This window comes from Bombyx mori, chromosome 12 (genome assembly GCF_030269925.1).
Source record: "Bombyx mori chromosome 12, ASM3026992v2".
Lineage (NCBI taxonomy): Eukaryota > Metazoa > Arthropoda > Insecta > Lepidoptera > Bombycidae > Bombyx > Bombyx mori.
The window spans coordinates 13,787,215-13,810,841 of record NC_085118.1 but is presented as its reverse complement, the minus strand read 5'-3'; the positions used below and the strand labels follow the sequence as shown (position 1 = coordinate 13,810,841).

The following is a 23,627-nucleotide window of genomic DNA, read 5'->3' as shown; positions in this document are numbered from 1 at the left end:
ACCTATTTGAGACTTTCAGTAGACAGTGGCTTTAAAGCTTCCAGTAGAACCTTTATTCATGATTATGTTTACTTAGCTATTATTAAAAATGTGGTAGAATAAATAATATTACAATGTATTGGGTTTCAAATATTTATTTGAATAAGAAAATAACTACGCGCAAGTAATTTGATTATAATTAAAGTAAGGCCCACTTATTGCGAAATGATGTTTTCAAATTACTAGCTCTACGTATTGCTTATCACATTTATCAAGGTACATTATTCAGTTCCATGTGCACTGGGTTTTTAAAGCTGATACAATATAGAGTCCAAATCCATCTATTACATTTTTTTATTCAATCAAAGCTTCAATAATCTGAACCTCGTGAGACAAAATCTCTTAAAACAGAAATAGTTTCAATCGCGTCGAACACATCTTCAACACATCTCAACTATTTGTTAAAACATTCATTTTAAATTTGTAAAATAAATATAGTTTCATATATAAAAGAAGTTTGTCAAAAATATTTGCCATTTAAAACGTTTACCAGTTGAATTTCAAAACTTAGCTACATACAATTCACTTATTTAAACAAAGCATGTATCTAAAAATATTACTAGTGCATTTGTTTTCTCAGCATCCACATATCTTTAATTGTTAAATTGTCAGATATAAATTATTGATGTGCAAACTTTTACAGTTTATCTCAAATTAATTAAAATTAAAAGTTACATCCGTGAAAGAGAGATTCAGTTTACAGTGAAATAGTTTTATATTATGCCCGACTGCAAAATTAACAGTTATCAATAAATGTTTTATAAGACTCATCCTCTGTGCTCAGAATATTGAGGTCCTATTGTAAAGTTTTGATCACTTTTTTGTTATAAATCCACTAGTGCAACTGTAATACTTAAAACAAATTTTCGTGGTTTGCTGTATGAAAGCCATTATATTTTTATTTGTTATTTTACTTATAGTTTATGGACAGAAAATTGTTATAGATTTGTTTTACAGGTGTCGCTATGACTAACTGTTATTTTAGAATGAGTACAACTTTTTGTCTATAACTAAATATTCTTGAGTACAGATACTAACAATTCATCGATTATATATTTTCTTTTTGTCAACTATAGTGTACATATGCATATTATAAGGCAAACTGGTATATATTTTCTAGTCTGTTAAATAATAGAACTATAAAATTTGAGCAATTTACACCATTGTCATTCGCTGTTTATGTCACCAGATGAGTGTCCAACAAAATGTTTCCAGTCATTGCTTTGAGATTAGCTACTTTCATTGTTTGCATTATAATAAAGCTATACTTATGTTTGTGGGTTTGTTGGTTGATTATTGTTATTGCCTGAGTTGGCAAGTTCGAAAGTAGTTTTGTTTTTAAGTAAGTAAGCTGCTAAATAATTTATCGGGTCCGGAGGACGTTCTTTAGCTAATGCTGATAGACCTTGCAGCAGTATGGGTACTACTGTCTGGTCCAAATACTGTCGAGTCGGTAGAGCATTGAGGTCAATTCTGGATTTTCTGTTAGCATTGGCTTCATTGTCTTTTTCCATTAATATAATTTTCTGTAAATAATATTTTTTTTATCTAGTAATCTGTTTAGCAAAATATATCCATCACTTTATGTAGAGGTAAATTTCAAATCTAGCTTTTTAACTTTTTGCTGCCATGGTTACCACAAGATGTTATTAAAATTAGTTTTGTAGCCATGAATTATTCAAGGATTGTAAAAATTATTAAAATAAATTATAAAATCGGTGATAAAATTTCTTTCTATACGATTTAATTTTGAATATGGCTAGTTTGAATTGTTTGAATAAAAAAGTCATTAAACCATCACACTAACCTTTACCGAATCTGGTATTTTCGTCGTGGATTGTTCTTCCTTGTTGTGATTTATCTGTGTTGAACTTTCTGACATGGGTTGTAATTATTTTAGTTGAACTTTGAAGAATATTATCGAATTTTATTGTGGTGCGATCCGTGACTCGTAGTTCACTCACAATCATAGATTATACACTTAATATATTCGAGATAGATGCGCAACTCTCATTTTTATTTTTGCTTTAGTTAAAGCCCGGTCCAGCAGGCGTCGCTACGGTCGATAATTAGTCTCCCTACCCCCCACCAGGTGGCTTTTTTAGTAATTTTAATATTTTTAATAACTCTCTCTATGAAAAAATCTTATCGTTTAGAATCGCTGAAATTCCCGGTAGTACTTATGAGATATTAAGGAATGTTTGATTGTGTTCAGCATTCTAATCGATAAGATCTTTTCATACAGAGAGAAAACAGTTTTTTAAAATAAAAAGCTGTAATTCTCTGTAAGCTATTTAATTTCCCTATATTACAAAACAATTTTCTGTTAAAAGATTGTATGAACGTACAATTGTATAAAATTTCGAATAACAATAACTCCTCTAGATTAATTCTACTAGCGTACACATTAAATCGAAAGTTATCTAAAAGTTATTTAAGTCTAGATAATCAAATCATTCAATGTCAATTAAGTCATTTATGCGAAATATAAACATGTCAGCTTTCCATTACAAACATAGTAGACAATTTGAATTAAATTTAATAAATTTGTTTCTTAACGATAGCAGTTCTTGCTTAAAGTTGATCGTGACAGATCATGACCTTGTATGAAAATATTACATCTATAAACACTACCTATGCTTCGTCATACAATAATTGTCATTTAAACTAGCATTGTAGAGATAATACACACACTAAAGTGAATACTAAATTAATCTTAGCATTCTTATAAATATTTAGAAATTTAAGAAACGATTAACCCACAATCATGTTCATAACATGTGACATTTTGTTCTGCACAAAAGTTTTGTTACATGATTTGAAAAACAAAAAAAAAAAACAAAAAATGTTTAAAAAATGTAATGATGATTTAAAGTACTCTTAAATATTGATAGTTTGTACTTAACGACGCTTATAGTAATTTTAGACATGATTACATTAGTTATACTTTTATTCCCTATCTAAATTATTTCTATTCTGACGTTTCTGATGCTTTAGCTTTGGTAATACTAGATGAAACAAACAGCAGATTGAAATAAAATCATCTTAAAGTTAATTACATTCATTACAAACCATTAGTTTGCATTTTGTTACAAAAGAAACTGATGTTCGTTACATGCAAATGAATTATAAACATACACATGCAAACATAAAATGTAAATTTATCTTTTAATCCAAATTAAATGTACATTAATATTACATCTAAATAATAGAAAGGGTTTCGAATATTATTATTGCACTCAACAGCAGACGAGCACGCAACCCGGCTCATGATAAGTGGTCACCAGTGCTTATAAACTTCAGCAGTGCCATAAGGGTTGCTGTCTATCACTGAAGTTTTAATAAATTATTAATATACTCAGTCACAAGCATATTGATTTCACATAATGAAAATGTAAGAAACATAATCATGTTTGGGCATTTTCATTTATATCTGCTCATACAGAAAACACAACTTAGCAAATATATTCCACGGTTAATCTAAACAATTGCAAATAATGCTTGTGAAGACCGTTGACTTTTGATCAATAATTAAAATCATCTTCTCGTAGAATTTACAAAAGGTTATTTACAAAAATTTATATCAGTATTTTCATATATTACTAACTTACTAATTACAACTATTCAAACGTAATACTATAACTATAAGAACTAAATAACCTATTTTAAAACAAAATTGGCATCAATTTAGTTCTTATGAACTATTTCAATTATTAATTTATAAATTATAAACATATTTAAAAAAAATTAAGATCCCTTGAGAGTTCACGTTCCTTGCTGAATCAGTTTCTCTTCTGAAACGGAGAAACAAAGTATCTTAAGTATGTAACAAATATTGAAAAAATACGACCATGAAAAATTTAGTGTTAATGTAATCATACTTACAAATTAATATATTACATAACACGTTCTGGTTCAAATATAGTGCATCAATCTTTTCATGTTTCAGACATTTTAGAGCTCCTTATAATTTTTCCATAAAATTTTGTCATTATCAAACCTTTGTCTACAAAAATAAAAACATTATTTTATATTGGGTAGAAGGATGAACGTGGTCACAGGCCACTTGGTGTAACTTGGTTATCAAACACCAGGAAACAAAACGTGAATGCCATCATCTAACTTTGGATGTGAGATCAATTATGCTGTATTTTATTTAAACAGGAAAGAATGACTGATTGATCATTCCAAAAAACTAGTTCGGGCCCACTTGACAATAAGCATATAATACGCTGAGTTGCATACTTCCACCCACTCGAGACAATTTTATTATCTGAGGTGTGTGTGTGATAGTACGAGACTTAACACCGACTGTTTTGATCAAACTTAACATATATGATAGCTAGGCAGCAGAAACAGGAAGGACCATTAGTTGGTGCTAATTCATTTAATTATATTATGAATAATAATTCTGTTAGCGAATAATATACCGGGAAAATAGTGTAAACTCACCGTTATCAAGGCATCCGAAATAGCATTTCATTTTCGATCTTCGAGGCATGCTGATTTTTAATAATAAACTTTCTGTAAGAAATGAAAATAATTACACAGGCTTACGAAACGCTAACGAAGAAAAAAGTATTGGAACCAAGTTATGTCTAAAGAGAATTCAAAACAGAGTTTCTCAATGTCTAATCGTCTAATATTCTCATAAAGCTAAAAGATGCTCTAAATTAATACTACAACGTAAAATAACTCACACCAAGACAAAAAAAAAACGATTTAAAAAATTAAATCGTTACGACATTTTGAAAACTTTTTTTTTTTTTTTTGAGATTGTTTTACGGCCCTGGAATTTTGAAAACTTCAAAGCAGTGTTTCCACTTACGTTTTTTTAACACATTTTACCCTAGTTTCTTTTGAATTTATCCCTAAAATTTCCTAGACAACTTTCATAAATCCTTTTATAGAAAGCATAAATAAAATACAGAAAATAAACCACAGCATATTATTTAATGTAGGTGTATATAATATAAACGCCCCCAGAAGATCATAGATCTATAGGATTAGAATTTTCAAGGAAGTCGACGCATTGCTTTTATATTCTTTTGCTGAACGCAACCTAACACTGTTCGGTTCTAAAATTGAGCAATTTTTTGCTGGCAAAGTTGGGAACTTTCTATGAAGCAAGCCGTTCAGGGTTTCATTAGAAAGCCTGTTTCTTTTGTCAGTTTTTACATTTGAGAACACTGAATAATCTTTCCACCTCAGTCTTTGAAGAAGGAACTGCTAGCAAAAATGAAATGACAATTACAAGGTTTTCGTAAATGAAATTACCATGATAATCTTTCATGGTACATGAAGTACCTGTATATTACAATACAAGTAAGTTCTGGTGACATCAACGAAAATAGGTAAATAAAAGTTTGGCGGATTATACTTATTGGGATTCTGGGGAATCCCTAAGAAAAAAGCAGTGGCTTAATCTATGATTTACTTTACTAGAGGGTTACTGTTGAATCAAACCTTCTTTATGGTTTTTATACACAACTCTGTTTTATTCTTTTACTTGTCAACTCGACTTAATGTCATTCTCTCTCCATAAAATAAAATGTTCATTGTTTTACTTTAATTATAGTTTATTTTAAAATTCACAACAGTTACTAGTATAGGCTTTGCTTTTTACCCCGAAATATCCTAAATCCTGGTATTTTTTAAATTGTCTTTATCATCCAAAATATCAGCTATTTTTCCCTAAAAAAGGGAGAATTCCCTAAAAGTGGAAGCACTGCTTCAAAGTACGCTAACCTTTTTTATTGAGTCAGAACTCGTATCTGCCATCTAGTGAGTTTATTAGTTCATTAAGGCCAAAACGTTTCAAAAATGACCTCGCCGGTTCCTAAAGATGACGCTAGTTGAATGTTCTTTTCCTTTGTATGGGAGTTGCACTAACCTTTTTTATTGAGTCAGAACTCGTATCTGCCATCTAGTGAGTTTATTAGTTCATTAAGGCCAAAACGTTTCAAAAATGACCTCGCCGGTTCCTAAAGATGACGCTAGTTGAATGTTCTTTTCCTTTGTATGGGAGTTGCTCACAATCACAACAGTCAATGGTGTTGTCAGGTTTTGTCTTCTCTACATTTTTTTCCACATTTCTTAAGGGAAATGGCTAATCACTTAAATTCTTCATTTGAACTAAGGAGATTAGTATGAGTTTCAGGCTGATTAACGAGTTTGTGTTTAGCTTTGAGCTTCATAGTTTTATCACATTTCATAAACTTTTATGTAATTTAATTTTCGAGTGAATCAATCTGCTTTGTGAGCTTTGTGTTTATTAAGTAAAATGCGTATGACAGTCATACACATTACTGTTTATATTTTCTGCTTACTCATAATAATATATTAGGCTAGTATGTACAAACATGTTTTTCAAACAAAAAAAAATCTTTAATAACACCGAGGATTCGGAATTTCCTAACTTTATGCAAAACTAAACTCTGGTAACATCGAATATTTATTTTTAATATTTTTTTAGCAACGTGTGAAGCACGCGTATCTCTTGTATAATGTTATACTATTGATTGACAGAACTGCTTTTCCTGATTATTTTTATTTTATTTCGTAAAACGGTTGAACAAAATAATTTATTTTTATATTGCTTTAGTTGGGTATCTGTCAGGTGTGTAAAATGAGATAGTACTTTTCTTCTGCTTCTTTTCAGTATGACAAATGACAATCGACTTCTTACGTTGCCATTGCTGTCAATGTCGAGTGCTTAAAAACTTATTTTTAAGCATTAGTGATGTCAACCAATTACAAGTTTTTGGCCACGGTTTAAACCGATTAGTTTTTAAAGTAAGCCGATTTGAGAAATCTGATAATAAAAAAAAAGAATGAAAATGATGAAAAGAATTAAAAAATGATTAAGAGAAATAAGAAGAATTGTATATGAAAGAAATGTTTATTAATCAATCGATATGTAATTTAATGGAGTTCATAATTTTGGTTTCCAAAACAGAGTTGATCTACTGCGGTGTTTTAAAGCCTGCTTCTACGTAACGTTAATACTATATATTCCGATATTGAGAAAGTACGCTCGGAAGGTTTCTGGCATTAATATAAAATATTTCTTAGCTATTTATTCAAGCACTAAATACGCTTTAATTTTATAGAAAGCGCTTGTAAATCGTGCGCGATTTTTTTTCAATTCCAGCAACGATTTCCATATACATTCGTAGCATATTTACAATATTAAATTTACTATTGAAGCTGTAGCATTTGGACTCTCGGTTCGTTTCATTAGGTCTAAAATTCGCGTTTATTTTTCAGAAATTTCCTCATGTAAAGTTCATACTAGTATTCACGGCATTTCATTGGAGGTCGTTGTACTTAAGCCTGTATAAGTATTAAGCTCAGCTGAATGTGATCCGTTACGCTGAAGAAACCACGTCCAGCGACTTTATTTTATTTTCCCACCCTTGTGCGTTTCCAATGAACTTGTTGAACTCGAGTACGGTTACCATGGTCCATATGCTTGCTCCTAATGTTATAGCTACCTACATGCGTCTAATAGCAGTGTTAGACTGTTAGTGGATCACGTGGATCTGTATGCACGTGTCTAGGCCGTCAAGGGTGACAGGCTCCTCAATGAGACAGTTCCTGGGATTAGTCAGCAGTGGTCACGATGAGGCGGTTTCTTAAGTTGTAGTAATGTGTCTGGGAGGTTTATAAGGGAGATAAATAACATGAATACGTAATAGATAATAGAAATTATATCTAGAGAAATATGTAATAAAAATGAATTGGCTTTTTCTCTTTATATTGTAAAATAATGGTTTTTCTCTTCATTAAGTTTATCCTCTTTATGAAACTAGATCAAACTAGATCCTAAATGTCACAAACTAGACAAGATTCAAGAACAAATAAATGGATTTTCGTAAATGAAAAAGGTTTTTTTCGCATCCCTCCTCGGGTCTCCAATTCTCAATACTAATTATCTACAAGACAACTTAACTCAGCCTTTAACTCATGTGTGGTAAAGTTCAATGTCGTCTAAAGAAAGCCAACGAGCCCTTCAGGCTTACCGGCTACGATCGAATCATACAAAAGGTCGTAGTGGTTTTGATGCCTGCTGACGTGAATAAAATAAACTACTAAATGAAACTGAAATTTATTCATCAACAAAACCCTTAGCTACCTACACTGATTAATAATTAATCTACCGTTATGAAGGTCGATCTGAGTAGATTTTTTGATTTCATTTAAGTAATTCAAGACATTTGTAAAGCTGCCTGAATAAGTTCCTTAAGCAGGTGATTTTGTTATTTCTAATACAGTGCATTGGCATTTCTACAAAAATTAAAATTAGAATAAATTATATTATTTCTTTGTGATAGTATCATATGACTTGTCAGTGTGCGTGTTAAGATTACGTTAAGTGACCATCAGATATTATTTTTTCAGATCAATATTTCGTCTAATATTTTACTTAGTAGGGTTATAAGTTCTGCCATCCTTATTTAGTTTCAATTGTGAAGACTTCCTCGAAATGTTCGGATTGATTTTGAATCAAAGGCCTTCGTCTCTATTTAAGGATACTAATGCTGATACTGTTATGTTTATAAAATAGTAGTGAGGGCAAAATCAAGTTTGTAGCGTTTGTAGCGCTGCTGTGACGTCACACTTGCGATTTTAAATTTCTATAAAAATTAAAAAGAACTGTACTCTTAATAATCTCGTACCGTTAAAACAAAAGCAGACAAAAAAGCAGTGCGGGTGCGAACTGACTTCCCCAACGGTACAAGGTATGGCAACATTTGTAGATTTTAAAAAATAATTGTGAATTTCCGATCGCCTCCGTAGTTAAGGCAATAGATAAAATACACTTGAGGGTCTGTATTCAAACTCGGGAAAGAAATTCGAATACATAACTTAAAAATCTTACATTTAATTAATTTAGTTTTCTTATATAGTTTTACACGAACATCAAAAGAGGTACAATTTGTTTTTTCGAGTGTGTTTGAATTTATGACCCGAGGAGCCAGGGCGGTTGTCTAAACTGGGAAAATAAACCTTTCCTAGCAATAGTGAATAGGAAATGAGACACAATCATTTTACCTTTAATTTTATTAAATCTAAAAATATTTATAAATTAATCATCAAACGACTTTCGTATTTTGTTAATTATAATACAAAATCTGAAATTTAATACTAGGTTGTAATGACCAAGAAAAATTATGGTCATCTGAAGCTACATATGCATAATAATATCTTTTCTTCGCACGTAAGTAAACATTGACACTCAGTTGCAGAAACAGACTTTAAATTTTAATGCCTTCTTTAAATGCAATTGAATCATTAACTTGTTGCACAAACAAACATTAGCAAAGATTTTAATGCCTCTTTAAATTTAACTTATGAAGTGTCAATCTTGCACATTAGCTATAATTTACGTTGCACAAAACGTCATTAACGTCAAATTGGCGCTAAAGGACCATTATTTTGACAGTTTGAGGTTGTAATTTTTAATGACTGCAAACGCTCTCGTTAAAATCGTCATTAATAGTGTTTCAGTGATAAAACCTATTCTTGCTAATTAAAATGTCGCTCTCAAGCCTATCGTCGTTGTCTGACCCGGAATACTTCAATAAGAACTATTTGCTGACCCCTTTTTTGAATCCTCAAAATTCTGCAGAGGAAGCTTATAATAAAAGCCACATTTCTACTAGAAATACTGTGGAGAGGTGCTTCGGGGTACTTAAACGTCGCTGCCCATGCTTGGAAAAAGGAATAACTTTAAAAAAAACTTCAACCATTCTTCAGGTGATTGTGGCATGTGTAGTGCTACATAACATATGCATAGAGCTAAATGAAGTTGATCCTCCAGAAGACATTGAAATTTCAGTAGACAGTCCTAATATTGGAATATTGTCTATAAGTTCTCAGTCCACAAACAGTGCTGTTCGTGCTGCACTAGTAAATAGTGTGTTTTGTTAAACTATAATTAATTAATACTTGTTTGTGTAAAGATAATAACTTAAGAAATAAATGAAATACATATGTGCGAAATATGTTTTTATTCCTGTGGCTAACAATAGTATGAAAAATGTTAAAAATGAATTCATATGAACATGAAGATTTAAAAAAAGCAAATCAGTGGAGACTAATGTTTTTCTAGTCTCCACTGTTTTGCTTTTAGAATCTGCATCCGAAGTTCATGCTCTTTTTTGATGTATAATATCTCAATCATCAGCTTTTTTCTTTCCAAATCAGCATTCTGACTTTTTTTTTTGAAATATGTGTTCTTTAACTGCTCTGCAGATGATTTTTTTATTAATTTTCTTGGAGTCACTGAAACAAAAATGCCAGTATAATTTTTTCAACAATATGTAACTTAACAAATGTATAACAAGATAAAGCTTGGCTGTGTACCAACCTTTCTTTTTTTGTAGCATTTTGATATGTGCTGGTTCATTTATTTTCTTTATACTGCCAGATCCCATTGAAAATTCTAGAATAAAAAAAAACAGTTTATGATTATAGCCTGAAACAATCACAAGTTAATGGTTAAGTATAAAAATATAAATCTGTGTAATTCAATTCTCTACCTCTTTTCTTTACAACTTTTCCCTCACTTTCCGATGCTACTCTTTTGGGGGTTACTTCTTCGAGACCTGAAAAAAGAGAAATAAGAAATATAAGTATACATAAATTATTGTTGTGATTTGACAATATGTACACATGCCATACACATATATAAATTTAAAACTTACCTGTAGTCATACTTATTTCTTTTAGTGCTACACAAGGTGTGTACGGAGATGAATTTATTAAATCGTTGTCAATTAACTTGTTGCCTTCGTCAGTACAAGTTATTTCAACTACATCTGAAATTAAGGTTTCTCTGTACTTACAGCAATACGAAAATTATTAAATGTAAAATAAAAATTACAAACCATTAAAAAAATCTGCTGCACTATCATATGGATTGTGAAGTGGTTCCGTCTGTTCTTTTATTATTGAAAGAACTTTTGCATCTGTTTCCGTAGATTTTGGTTTCCAGAAGCCACCACCAGTCTTTTTCATTTCGATCTAAAAATATTTATATTAATAAATAGAAAACATCAACACTTTTAATATTTGTAAAATGTTATTAATAAATGATCTTTACCTTGTCTTCTTTAATGTTTATTAAAGCTCGTGTAACGTCTGCCTCAGTCACAACTTCCATTTCCATTGCCTGAATATATGCTTCTTTCTGTGAATATATTATAATTTATGACATTACTGCACATAATAAATATTAATAAATTAATACTCATAAATAAATTCTCATTAAATTGGTACAATAATGAAGATTGTTAATGAGAACATCCCTTTCATCCAACACAAAAAATACTTGGTAAGTTCTCGCAAGTACAATTAAAATATAGTACACACTTACAATTAAAATATAGCTATGATCTTATACTGTGCCCTACGGAATTAAGAATTAAATTTACATTTTTTTCACTAATTTCTTTGCGAGATTTTTGCTTCATATTGTCATATAAAGCTTTCAGCTGGTCAACATCCCTGGGACCACTACTGCAGCTGCTATTATATTTTGAGGTTATAGTTATCCAAACCTCCTTTTTCTTTTGGATAATAATGCCACCTGTTCGTTTACTTTCCACAATATCTTTATATCTGCAAAAATAACAAGTTATACAGCTAAACTTTACAATATATAATGTTTAAAATTACAGAATTGCCATGTTGTAATTTTGGTAAAATCTTAATTTGATGTTACAGTCAAGGGACTTCACCATGTTTGCCCTACAATTTATTATAACTGGCTAGATTTAAATACCTACTTGTATCTCCGAAAATTTATCATCTTCTAGACAGATTATTTATTTACCAGCACAACAAGCTAAGTGTAAACCATAGGTAGGTACTTACTGCATGATGAGATCCAGCAGCAATGTTTTTTCCTCTTGAGTGTAATTTGCTCCACGTTTTCTAACTTGTTTTTGCGACATTTTGTTTAAATTATTAAAATATTAAATCAAAATATGCAGCGAAAGAAATCACCACGAACTTAATGTAAGCGATGCGATCAATCAAATCATTTGACATGACAGACAGCACTTGACGTTTGCGTTTTATTCTCATTAATTTTACAGGAACAAAACGACTTTGATGAAATTTGTGTGAACAAAACGTAAAACATTCACTCATTTCATTCAATTTTTATTTAAATGCTGGCAATACTTTTTAAGGGTGCCATTAAATATTCCTTAGCTAAAGGGCTTCATAATGGAACCATTTATGTTTTGTGCAACGTCTTTAATTTAATGAAATAATTAGTGGTAATGACTCTTTATCTAATGAGATATCTAAAGAACGCTTTCTGCAACTGAGTGTGAGTCAGTTAAATTCATTCATTTTCACTACAACGTCACTTCACTATTCCTCACGTAATTAATACACAAATGACAGTCCGCTTTATTTATTTCATCCTTCAAACTAACATTGGCAATCATTATAGCCTTATATTTTAATGACGTAAGATTCTTCGTTATATTGGTGAGTTCTGTGGCGGGGCTATGTCCTGAGGTAGTGTATGGGTGGGGGCGGTGGTGGTGCTGGTCTGAGTCGCGGCGCCCGTTCCAGCTGTCTCCTCCACGACGCCATGGCCTCGCTCAGACTCCACAATTCGGACAACAGCGACAGATCCAACTGACGCAGGCTGGCCTGAAAATATAAACATAACATACCATTAGAATAAAGTTTATTTTGCGTAAAAATTATTAATTTAAAACCAATTTTTTTTACAGTGAAATTATTACTATTTTTTTTATTTATTGCTTAGATGGGTGGACGAGCTCACAGCCCACCTGGTGTTAAGTGGTTACTGGAGCCCATAGACATCTACGACGTAAATGCGCCACGCACCTTGAGATATAAGTTCTAAGGTCTCAAGTATAGTTACAGCGACTGACCCACTCTTCAAACCCAAACGCATTACTGCTACACGGCAGAAATAGGTAGGGTGGTGGTAACTACCCGCGCGGACTCACAAAAGGTCCTACCGCCAGTAAAAAAATTAGCAACATCATACAAATTTCTAACGGAACGTAGTTCCTTGTTAAAGTGTAGCGTCAGATGCCATATGCCTAAAACTACTGGTGTGCCTATCTATAGGCATGTGCACAATCCTAAAATTCTATTATTACTTTTCTAAATAGGTATGCTACTGAGTGAGAATTCGCGAACGACTTACAAGATGAGCACCATCGCACCGGTACACCATCGTGTATTAAAATCAAAAGCAACATACAATTGCTTGCATGTGGTCGTTTACAGACAGACTAGTATTTGCCGCTTTTTATTTCCTACCTAAGCTGGTGACCTTAGTGGGTTATGCCAGCGTAACCGAATGAGTAGGTGAGCTCACGGGGCTATAACCTGAGAACGTTGCTAACACTAGCCTTAGCAAGAGTAGTGCATCACAGAATCTACCACCGGATCGGGAACGCAACCCACTGAGAAGATCCGGCGAGAAACTCGGTGGGCTGTGTCTGTGGCTTAATTTACTCGCCGAACCATTCGTTGCGAGCGACGGGTTCGACGAAAACGGTGACCGGTGCTTGTGACACCTAAAAGCACCGATAGTGGATCGGGAGGATCCGAAATGACGTGTTTTGGGCGACGTCGACTATTTACCATATTTTTTATTTTATTTATTTATTGCTTAGATGGGTAGACGAGCTCACAGCCCACCTGGTGTTAAGTGGTTACTGGAGCCCATAGACATCCACAACGTAAATGCGCCACCCACCTTGAGATATAAGTTCTAAGGTCTCAGTATAGTTACAACGGCTGCCCCACCCTTCAAACCGAAACGCATTACTGCTTCACGGCAGAAATAGGCAGGGCGGTGGTACCTATCCGCGCGGACTCACAAGAGGTCCTACCACCAGTAATTACGCAAATTATAATTTTGCGGGTTTCATTTTTATTACACGATGTTATTCCTTCACCGTGGAAGTCAATCGTGAACATTTGTTGAGTACGTATTTCATTAGAAAAATTGGTACCCGCCTGAGATTCGAACATCGGTGCATCGCTCAACACGAATGCACCGGACGTCTTATCCGTTAGGCCACGACGACTTCCAAAATATTTGCCGCAAAGATGTCACATTTCTATAGCCATCGATGGCAGACCACACAATCCAAGTGCGATGTTTTTAGCGTAACCCATGGACACTGTCAATGACCAGCCAAACCGCTACTTAAATGCGAAGGATAGAATATTGTTAATCTATGCAATTAAAACTTTGGAATCACGATTCAGGGTGATGACCGTATTTAGACAAATGGTTCGAAGGTTTCAAAATATATCTAAATATAACCGAATTTAAAACTCTTATCAAATAAAAAATGGGGCATTTTGTTAGAGATCTTTAAAGGTAGTCGGATATAAAGCAATCTGCTTTTAAAAACATTCAAAATCTACTAAATATTAGTTCAAGTACCCAGTTTTGCAAAAAAAAAAAACAAATATCTTCGTCTACCTACATAAGTTATTCGTTGTATGAGTCATATAAAATATATTTATCTTTTTTGTTTCTAAATAATCAGACAGACAGAACCTGTTTATTTTCCTTTGCTTTATGTCCGTAATAAAACGTAAACATTTTTTACTATACGTAATTCATCGAAATGGCCTACCGTTCGTTTTACGATCTTTATTCCAACATTGATCTTAATTCAATTGATTAGGTATTGGGAAGACGAGCTCTCGGTCTATCTGGCGCTGAAACATAACCGGAGCTCCTAAACTTAAACTCTCGATGGCGGTCATCACGGCTTTGTAAAAAATAGTACTGCTATCGATCGATCGTTCAACCCAGCCTTCAACAAGCCTTTAGTGTAAACAATATATGAGGCCGTCAGCGCAAAAGAAGCCAAGTTTATCATAGTTAGTTTTTAGTAGGCAGCGGCTTGGCTCTGCTCCTGGCATTGCTGAAGTCCATGGGCGACGGTAATCACTCACCATCAGGTGGGCCGTATGCTCGTCTGCCTACAAAGGCAATAAAAAAAAAATAGTTGGTATGGAAACAATGAGATTTGAATTTACTTTTACACTACTTCTTTGGAAAAAACAATACGCGCCAAAATAAGTTTTTACAAAGCCATCTGTTATCTATGGGTCAAACTAGGGATAGGGCGGTTTTGCATCAAAATTGATTATGTTTTAAATAAATTGGCATTATCTAAGCACGCGAATATGAAAATTTGTGGGCTAGGTCACTTTGGTGCTGACGGCCTCATATAGTTCTTCAACTTCATTTGAAGAGTTTATCTAAAGTTATTAATTGAGATTCGTGAAAACATTTTATCGGAACCTTAATCGCCGTATACGATAGTCGGATGATATCGATCGAGAAATATTTCAAAGATCCTCAGCTCGATGTCAAACGTAACATAGAAGAATGTTTAATGAAAAAAAGAATAGAAGGTCGGTCCCGTATAAATGGAATTAAAGTTTCACTCACGTCCAAGTAGTAAACAGTCTGATGAAGCTGACGATGTATGGAAATAAGGAAAATGTTAAAACTACCATAGTTTAACAATTAACCCGAAACAAGCGGGTTTTCTAAACAAAACTTTGTGTTCGACCTAATTCTACGGAATTAAATAAACCTGTATGTAGATTTATGAGTTCCTGCGAATCACGATATTTCAAAATAATGTATTAACGTTATTTATGTATCGCGTACGTGATGATTGATAGCTCCAATGAGGAACATCAACCTAAATCTTGTCGTACATTGAAGCGTCTGCACAATACGATTTTTCTACATAAATAGCTCGTGAAAACCCGAATACTTTTCACTGATGCTCTCTCTCTCTCTCTCTCTCTCTCTCTCCCTTTTTTTGATTTAATTGCTCTGTAGTCCGCCGTCATCATGTGAAAGACTGTATCCATCTTGAGACACATATCTCAATTGCATTGTATAATGGCTGTATCACTTTTCAAACTGGGCAATATGACTACTGCTCTGTGGCAAATATCCAGCATGAGGAGACACCACCGCCCTTTCTGTATCAAAAACTTCGTCGAGTTGACAAAAAGTATAGATAGAAAGATACTATATAAGACTCTAGGAATTAAATAATTAAACATACAATTTGAGTTACATACAGTCTTTTACACTAATACATTGAGTGAATTTGTAAAAGGCAATTTTCGTAAATCAGCTTTTTACGAGTATAAATAAACGCCTTTTGAAATATTAATTATATGTAATTACCGTATCAAATTAATTTCGCGGGTTCGGATTAGCGACGTTCCGCGAGAACCGTCGATTGCGTTGTCAAGGAATGCGGCGTGATCACGATTCTATGTGGGACACGCCGAACAACTTATTGACGATATAACATAACGCCTATCGCAAGTTAGGGATGTCCAATCTCAGACGTGCATGAGTATTCAATAATATAGATATTCAGATGGATATAATTCAATAATACTATGGAATAACTTCAAGCTTCAATACTGGTGGTAGGACTTCTTGTGAGTCAGCGCGGGTAGGTACCACCACCCTGCCTATTTCTGCCGTGAAGCAGTAATGCGTTTCGGTTTGAAGGGTGGGGCAGCCGTTGTAACTACACTTGAGACCTTAGAACTCATATCTCAAGGTGAGTGGCGCATTTACGTTGTAAATGTCTATGGGCTCCAGTTACCAATTAACACCAGGTGGGCTGTGAGCTCGTCCACTTATTTAAGCAATAAAAAAAAAGCTCTTACTAGGGTTAGTGTTAATGAATTCTCTTCAGTTGAGCCTGTGAGCTCATCTACCCTTCCACGAGAAGCCAGAATAACCCCGTAGGCTACCAGGGAATAGGTAGGTAAAAAAACTATGGAGTATATACAAAACTCTAATTTATTTTGTTTACCTTCAAAATTAATTGGATTGAAAAGATGTGCTGTGTTAAAATAAATTAGATTTTATATTTAGTGTACAGCTGTTTCTGATGCCGATAGTAGCTATAACATGGATGCCACATCTCCCCTTGACCCATGAAGTCCAAATCTTCAAATAAGCATACGGCCTGACCATTATTATGCAAAATCATTAGTCAAAAATCATCAATCATGATTGCGTGATTTGTTAAATCTTAACTATAATTTTTAAATATAACATTGAGTTTGGTGGATAAAGAGTTACTTTTAGATTTTTTTAATGCCTCAATATTCGGAACAACAACAAGTGGCACAGCCAAGACGATACCTACAGCTGAAGACTTCCAATTCTTCAGAAGACCAAGATTACATCTGTGTACTACGTAATCTTTTATTTATCATAGCAACAATTTTCTTCTAGATCCACCTATATTCAGACAACCCTATTTCCCAATTGATGTCTAAAACGGATCTAGGTCGACAGGTTTGACTAGTTTATGAAGTACAATTTAAACCCGCAGATTGTAACGACAAGTGTCTAAAAGTATTATTAACAGAATACAGGGTCTTAAAAGGCCATTCCAGATTTCACATTTAATCTTATAGATTAATAAACGTTCATAATAAATATGCCACAAGTTTCTATGTATATGCATGAGCTTACAAAATCCGTTTAATTTGGTTGAATTTCTTCATTTAGTTTATTAGTATCAACAGATAGATAAGCGCAATATAAATATTGCTAAGCGCAAGAAAACTTGTCTCTTATTTATAATATTATCTTTTTATTGCATAGGTAGGTGGACGAGCTCACGGCCCACCTGGTGTTAAGTGGTTACCGGAGCCCATAGACGTCTACAATCTAAATGCCGCCACCCACCTTTAGATATGAGTTCTAAAGTGTCAGTATAGTTATAACGGCTGCCCCGCCCTACAAACCGAAACGCATTACTGCTTCACGGCAGAAATATGCAGGGTGGTGGTACTTACCCGTGCAGACTAAGCTCGAAAAAACTAAGGTACAGATTAGCTCAACCCTAAACTCGATTGGTCACTGTTGGATATTTAGTTAATCTGTGATGTCAGTCTCCTCGCATCAAAGGTTGGATTAATGCGCATTTATTTAACAGTACCGACAGTGTGACGAGAATAGGATGATGAAAAAATTAAGAGTGTGGTATTTTTTATCACCAAAAGTTGCTTCAGCGATCAAAATACTTATAAAATATTTGAAACGCATAACTTCTGTTACTTTTAAAATTTTAAACTACAATTTACGTGCTTTAACTTCAGCGCAGATTGAACAGTCTACGTCAAAATAGAAACAAACAAAAAAAAACGTATCAAACCGTCGCATAGCTGACGATCATGCAACTGTCATAGAGAGAAATTAAAATTGTTCGACTCGTATCCGAGGGGAATGTTTAGGAAAAGAGGGAAAGTGAGATACGCTCCGTCGGGCGCGGATAACTAGTCGGCCTATCGTATCCGATTAGCGTCCATGCGTCAATTTCAGATAATGTTACGAGGTTATTTAACGTTGATTACTTTCTAGAATGAAATCGTTTCATTCGCGTCGATGCCGTTTTGTTTCTCAATCAAACTGATCATTTAGGTTCTATATTAATTGATAGAAAATAATTTAAGAAAAGTTACTAGGATTATGACATCCCAAGCACCGGTCATCGTTCTCGTCGAACCCAAGGGCGAATAAATTAACCCACAGATACAGCCCACTGCATTTCTTGCCGGGTTTTCTCAGTGGGTCGCGTTCCGATCCGGTGGTAGATCTGCGAAGCACGGCTCTTGCTAGGGTTCGTGTTAGCAACATCGTCAGGTTTAAGCCGCGTGAGCTCCGTTACTAGCCCGGCGACGCTGACATGGTCCCTCTAGACCACCATGAGTAATAAAGCTTACTATGTAGCAAGTATGAATGTATGGGTTGGCACTATTGTGCAGTCTATTTCTGCTGATAGGCAATCATGCGTTCCGGTTTGAAGATTGATACAGTTGTTATACAATGTATTTGATACTCGACTTCATGTCTCAAGATAGGTAGCAGATTTCAGATTGAATGCTGAGCAATTATCTTAAAAAAAGGATTTATTATATTTGTAGAGAGCGCAGAACGAAAAATGGCTCGAATTAATGGGTTATTTATACACAAACTAAACATTGTGCCGACGCTACAATGTATGACGAGATTTCGTTCGTTCGATTGCAATCGTTGTGCAAAATATTTCAGACATAGACCTCATGATTTAACGCAGTCTTTCCCAAAGTGGGCGATAATGCCCCCTTGTGAGCGCTGCAGGCCTAAAGGGTACCAAGGGCCCAAAGGCGGTAAGAGACCCAGAAAAAAAGGAGGCGTTGTGTAGAGACTTGGGAGGCGATTTTTAATTTCATCTAGGAGGACTTTTAGAAAGCGACTGAGCTCTTGCTATAGTTTTTAAGTAGGTGAAAAAATGGGGGCGCTAAAAAATAATTTATTCTCAAAGTGGGCAGTAGACCAAATGAGTTTGGGAACCCTTGATTTAACGTATATGGCGGCATCGGTAAGCACTCAATACCAAGTGAACCGCGAATGTGTCTGCCCAGATATGCTAATAGCAAATCTATTTACGAAACATCTAATAAGAACATATTTTATTAATCAAACAACTGTCGACAATTACGTAAATACGGCAAAGAAAAAAAAAACACGCAAATTTTCATCAATTTTCTGTTCTCATTATAGATAGAATGAAATAAACTGTTATGACAGGCAGATAAATGCAGAAACCATATCGTATCTACGCAGAATATCAAACCTCTGCCAAATTCGTTTTTTTGTGTGTTTTCATATGAAATAAACAACGCAACGCCGAGGTCAGTCTTACATCATACAGCCGTACTGTACGTACGGGCATTATCAAAATAAAATCTTGAAACAATTCTACGTTTGAGAAAAAGAAATCTTGTGAGAAGAAAGAAGGCTTGTGGAGAGTATTAAGCGGTAGGCAGCGGCTTGGCTCTGCACCTGGCATTGATGAAGTCCATGGGCGACGGTAACCACTCACCATCAGATGGGCCGTATGCTCGTCTGCCTACAAGGGCAATAAAAAAAATAAAAAAAATTGTTTTCACTAGCCCGTTGCCGATACAGCAACACACAATACGGCAGATAACTAAAGACTAATAGAGACTATGTACGGACTATCTCGATACATCACACGCAATACCTTTCAGATTTACATTGAGATTGACTGATAAGATTTGACAATATAATTCCACTTGAGTTTTATAACCATTAGAAATATAATAGAATTGGTTAAAAATTCGTGACGAGTCATCATAAATACTACATTACCATTTTAGAAGTAAAGTCTATTTATATAAATGGGTGTAGCTTGGACGGAGGGAGTACAAATGGATAGTTAATTTGATTAGGTTTTTCCACACCCCGGATATGTATACCTTTAGTCCATTAGGTTATGCGAAAGCTCGTAAAAATAGCTTTCAACGCGAGACATTGTTAGTATTATGACGCCATTAACTTTGATAACAACTCAAATAATCTTATTAATTTATGTAATTTCATTTTAATAATGAATATAATAAAGAGTGTAAGAAATAAATCATTATACACTACTGATTACAATAGTGACAAATACTATGGGATATACATATAAAAATATAGATAAAGCACTGGGTGATTTTCAACGGGCTGTAAATGCGGAGAAAAATGTTAATTCTGAATTAGGATTTTTTAAAATTAATTTAATTAATATTTGTGATTAATGTATGAAGGCAATTGATCTATATCTTAATTAGCAACTTTTCCAAATATTTGGCAATGGAATGAAAATTGTGATGTATTTTAGAAATAATGGAATCTAAATATATTGCGTAATATATGAAATGCAATGAGCGTTGTTGGAAATAATCGGGATTTAAATAAGCCCATGGCACATACATAGGTAATAACGTATAAATGAAAAGTTTAAAGTTCCTTTTCGTGTGCGGGTTTAGTGAAACCAATACCACCGTAAAAGTCTATTAAAAAAACGTGAAGATCAAAGTGTTTCGGTTAAGTGATGCATTGACTTAAGAACTTTGGTTGATCGCATCTTTCAAGTAACTGTACGTAAGCGAACGTCCATAATCCATATAATGCTGTTGTTACAACTAGTTCAAAGGAAACTTCTATTAGTGAACTGTCGTCCGGTACATTGTGTACCGATAGGAAGTTGGAGCACTGTTAGTCCGAGAGCACTTGTCATTTTATTATTACAAATGACGTCACTTTTGAATATTCTAGTGATCTTAACCTTTTCGCTGTTCTGAGCCCACGCCGGATCTACTCAGTGAGTCGCGTTTCCGATCCGGTGGTAGATTCTGCGAAGCACGGCTCTTGCTAGGGTTCATGTTAGTAATAACGTCAGGTTTGAGCCCCGCGAGCTCACCTACTAGTTCGGTGAATCTAGGTTATTAGAATAAGTAAGAAAAAAAGCTGTTTCGAAAATGACATTGGATCTGGAAGAAAACGATTTGATGTACAGATGCGTGGTATATTTTATGAAATTATAAAAGACATCAAATCAATGAAACTAAAAAAAATGCTTTTACAATGAACGAAAAATGGTTATTAATTATTCTAACACGTCATTACACGATACCTCGTAGGTCTTAAAGTGACATAACAGCGCATTTATGTTCCTATCTGGTGATAGGTGAGGAAAATATTCCTGTCATAACAACATACTTATTCGGTGTCACGGAAAAAAGTTAACTCTCAAAATAAATCGACGGTTTCATTAATAAGTACCACGAAATAGTTATACATTTACTAAAATTAAAATGTATATTAAAACATTAACTGTAATTAATTCATAGACCTTGTAATTTAGAATGCACTTTCTTAACTGACTTTATAATCGTTACTGCTTAAAATATACGAATTGTCAATTTAGAAACAGAATATGAATATAAATTAGGTTAAGGTTTATTCCGTCATCGAAATAATATAAAGCACATGTGGCAACAACTAGTTCGTCTTTGTATTTTCCTTTTACTCGTAATGTTTTGTGTATTCCAATAACTTTTACTCGTAATGTTTTGTGTATTCCAATAACTTTTACTCGTAATGTTTTGTGTATTCCAACAACATTAATTACCTGTTTTAGTTTTAGAAAAGAATAATAAATAATAATAAATAAATAAATATTTACTAACAATCACGCCACGCTAACTGGTCCCGTGATAAGTTCGTAAAGAACTTGTGTTACGGGTACCAGATAACGGAAATAAATGTAAGATTTTTATTATACACATACATATATTTAAGACACATCAATAACCCTGGAAAATACATTTATATTTATCATACAAATACCTTCCCTTGGCGGGATTCGAACCCGCGACCCCCTTGTGTAGTGACCATGTTACTTACCACTACACCAGACGGCCGTTAAAGGAACATTGTCAAATTAATTTGCAACTCATTTATGCCTTTAAAACTTCACATTATCTATTTACGATGTTCAGTTTAATTGAATATATCTTTGTACATATGAACTTTGGCGACAAATTGACCTTCAAGATATTAGACGGTTTTTGAGTTCTTTGCGATACCAGACATAGAAAGTTATTTGGAAAAGAAACCGGCAACGAGATTAGTTGCTAAAAAGCTTTCTCCTCTATTTAATTTTTTTCATGAATCTTTATGAAAAGAATATACTTAATTTGTACTAGCCTAACAAGCTGTAGAAAAATTACTGAAATGATTTGATCATCATATTCCTGCCCTTCTCCCAGTCACCTGGGGTCGGCGCAACATTTTTTTTTTCCTTCCATACTCCTCTATCATATACCATTTCTTCGCTCACTCCTCCCTCACACATATCGTCTTTCACGCAATCCATCCATTACTTCTTAGGTCTACCTTTTCCTCTAAAAATTACTGAAAAGATTTGATATCTTTCTAAAGCTTGGTTCAGAAATTAGCGTGATATATGCCAGACACAAACCACTTAACACTACAGTGGAGAAAACGAGATTTTGTCTTACAAAAATAGACGAACCTTAAATACAGGTAAATGAAACAGGTTGCCGATAGAAAGCTTATTGTTGTCATTTTCCTATGAAGCGGTAGGGCCGGCGCCGGCGCCCGTGCCCACGTGCCTAATACGCATTTGCATTCCACACAACATCACAAGCCGAAGGACCGGAAGACATCGCAGGTACCCATTCTATTCGTACAACTGTGCTCTTGGCGTGGGCGGTTTTCGGTCATAAATATGTTTGAGAGATAAAATATTTGTAGAGAAATTCCGTAAAGGGAGAAAGTCGAAAGGGACTTTTCAAAACTGCACTATACAATATAGTTGGATATGAATTGAAAATAAGAGAAACAAACTGACACTTTAATGATATTATTATCGTTGTATGAAAATGTGTAATTACTAGAGCATTTTATTCATTTAGCTATGATTCTGTTTCTCATTAACAACACCATTCACTTCTTCAGATTAATGACGATATAACCTTATTATAAACATCATCTTTAAATACTACATATATTCATAAAAATATACATTTATGCCCCACAGATATTTGTTGTAATTTATTGTGATTTAAAGTTTAACACTTTTTTAATTACTAGTCGAATCTGCAACCTACTAGCAACTATTTGTCCCTTGTCCCGTGAA

At 33.9% G+C, this 23,627-nt stretch overlaps 4 protein-coding genes and 1 long non-coding RNA gene across 8 annotated transcripts in view; 1 reads left to right on the top strand and 4 right to left on the bottom strand.

The window, feature by feature from the left end:
- Nucleotides 1-118: 118 nt before the first annotated feature.
- On the bottom strand, nt 119-2,026 carry LOC101741010 (protein dpy-30 homolog). The gene is made up of 2 exons (XM_004926752.5): nt 1,847-2,026; nt 119-1,565 (listed from the first exon to the last, which is right to left on the bottom strand). The coding sequence occupies exons 1-2, from the start codon at nt 1,919-1,921 to the stop codon at nt 1,308-1,310; spliced, it is 333 nt and encodes a 110-aa protein (XP_004926809.1). The 5' UTR covers nt 1,922-2,026; the 3' UTR covers nt 119-1,307.
- Nucleotides 2,027-6,317: 4,291 nt separating this feature from the next.
- On the top strand, nt 6,318-7,927 carry LOC134199879 (uncharacterized). Its single transcript, XR_009974539.1, has 2 exons — nt 6,318-7,082; nt 7,309-7,927. It is a non-coding gene; the product is annotated as an uncharacterized LOC134199879 (long non-coding RNA).
- Nucleotides 7,928-9,090: 1,163 nt separating this feature from the next.
- LOC119628340 (uncharacterized) overlaps nt 9,091-23,627 on the bottom strand; it is a 39,301-nt gene continuing 24,764 nt past the window's right edge. Inside the window, exons 1-8 of one of the 4 annotated variants that reach the window (XM_038014361.2) lie at nt 11,923-12,316; nt 11,481-11,667; nt 11,150-11,236; nt 10,935-11,070; nt 10,752-10,865; nt 10,587-10,652; nt 10,415-10,489; nt 9,091-10,329 (exon numbers count right to left, since the gene is read on the bottom strand). In XM_038014361.2, the coding sequence (XP_037870289.2) occupies nt 10,142-10,329; nt 10,415-10,489; nt 10,587-10,652; nt 10,752-10,865; nt 10,935-11,070; nt 11,150-11,236; nt 11,481-11,667; nt 11,923-12,002 (933 nt within the window). In that variant the 5' untranslated portion in view covers nt 12,003-12,316 and the 3' untranslated portion in view covers nt 9,091-10,141. Of the gene's footprint in view, nt 10,330-10,414; nt 10,490-10,586; nt 10,653-10,751; nt 10,866-10,934; nt 11,071-11,149; nt 11,237-11,480; nt 12,380-23,627 lie in introns of those variants that run through there. The other 3 variants (XM_062671572.1, XM_062671574.1, XM_062671573.1) reach the window with 3 other exon arrangements.
- Nucleotides 12,457-23,627, bottom strand: part of LOC134198668 (uncharacterized protein DDB_G0284459) — a 45,179-nt gene continuing 34,008 nt past the window's right edge. The window contains exon 3 of the mRNA XM_062671571.1: nt 12,457-12,717. Coding sequence (XP_062527555.1) covers nt 12,568-12,717 — 150 coding nt within the window. The 3' untranslated portion in view covers nt 12,457-12,567. The remainder of the gene's footprint in view (nt 12,718-23,627) is intronic.
- LOC692923 (anaphase promoting complex subunit 11) overlaps nt 12,557-23,627 on the bottom strand; it is a 49,681-nt gene continuing 38,610 nt past the window's right edge. Inside the window, 1 exon segment of the mRNA NM_001046766.1 lies at nt 12,557-12,717. The gene's annotated coding sequence lies outside the window, so the exon portion shown is untranslated.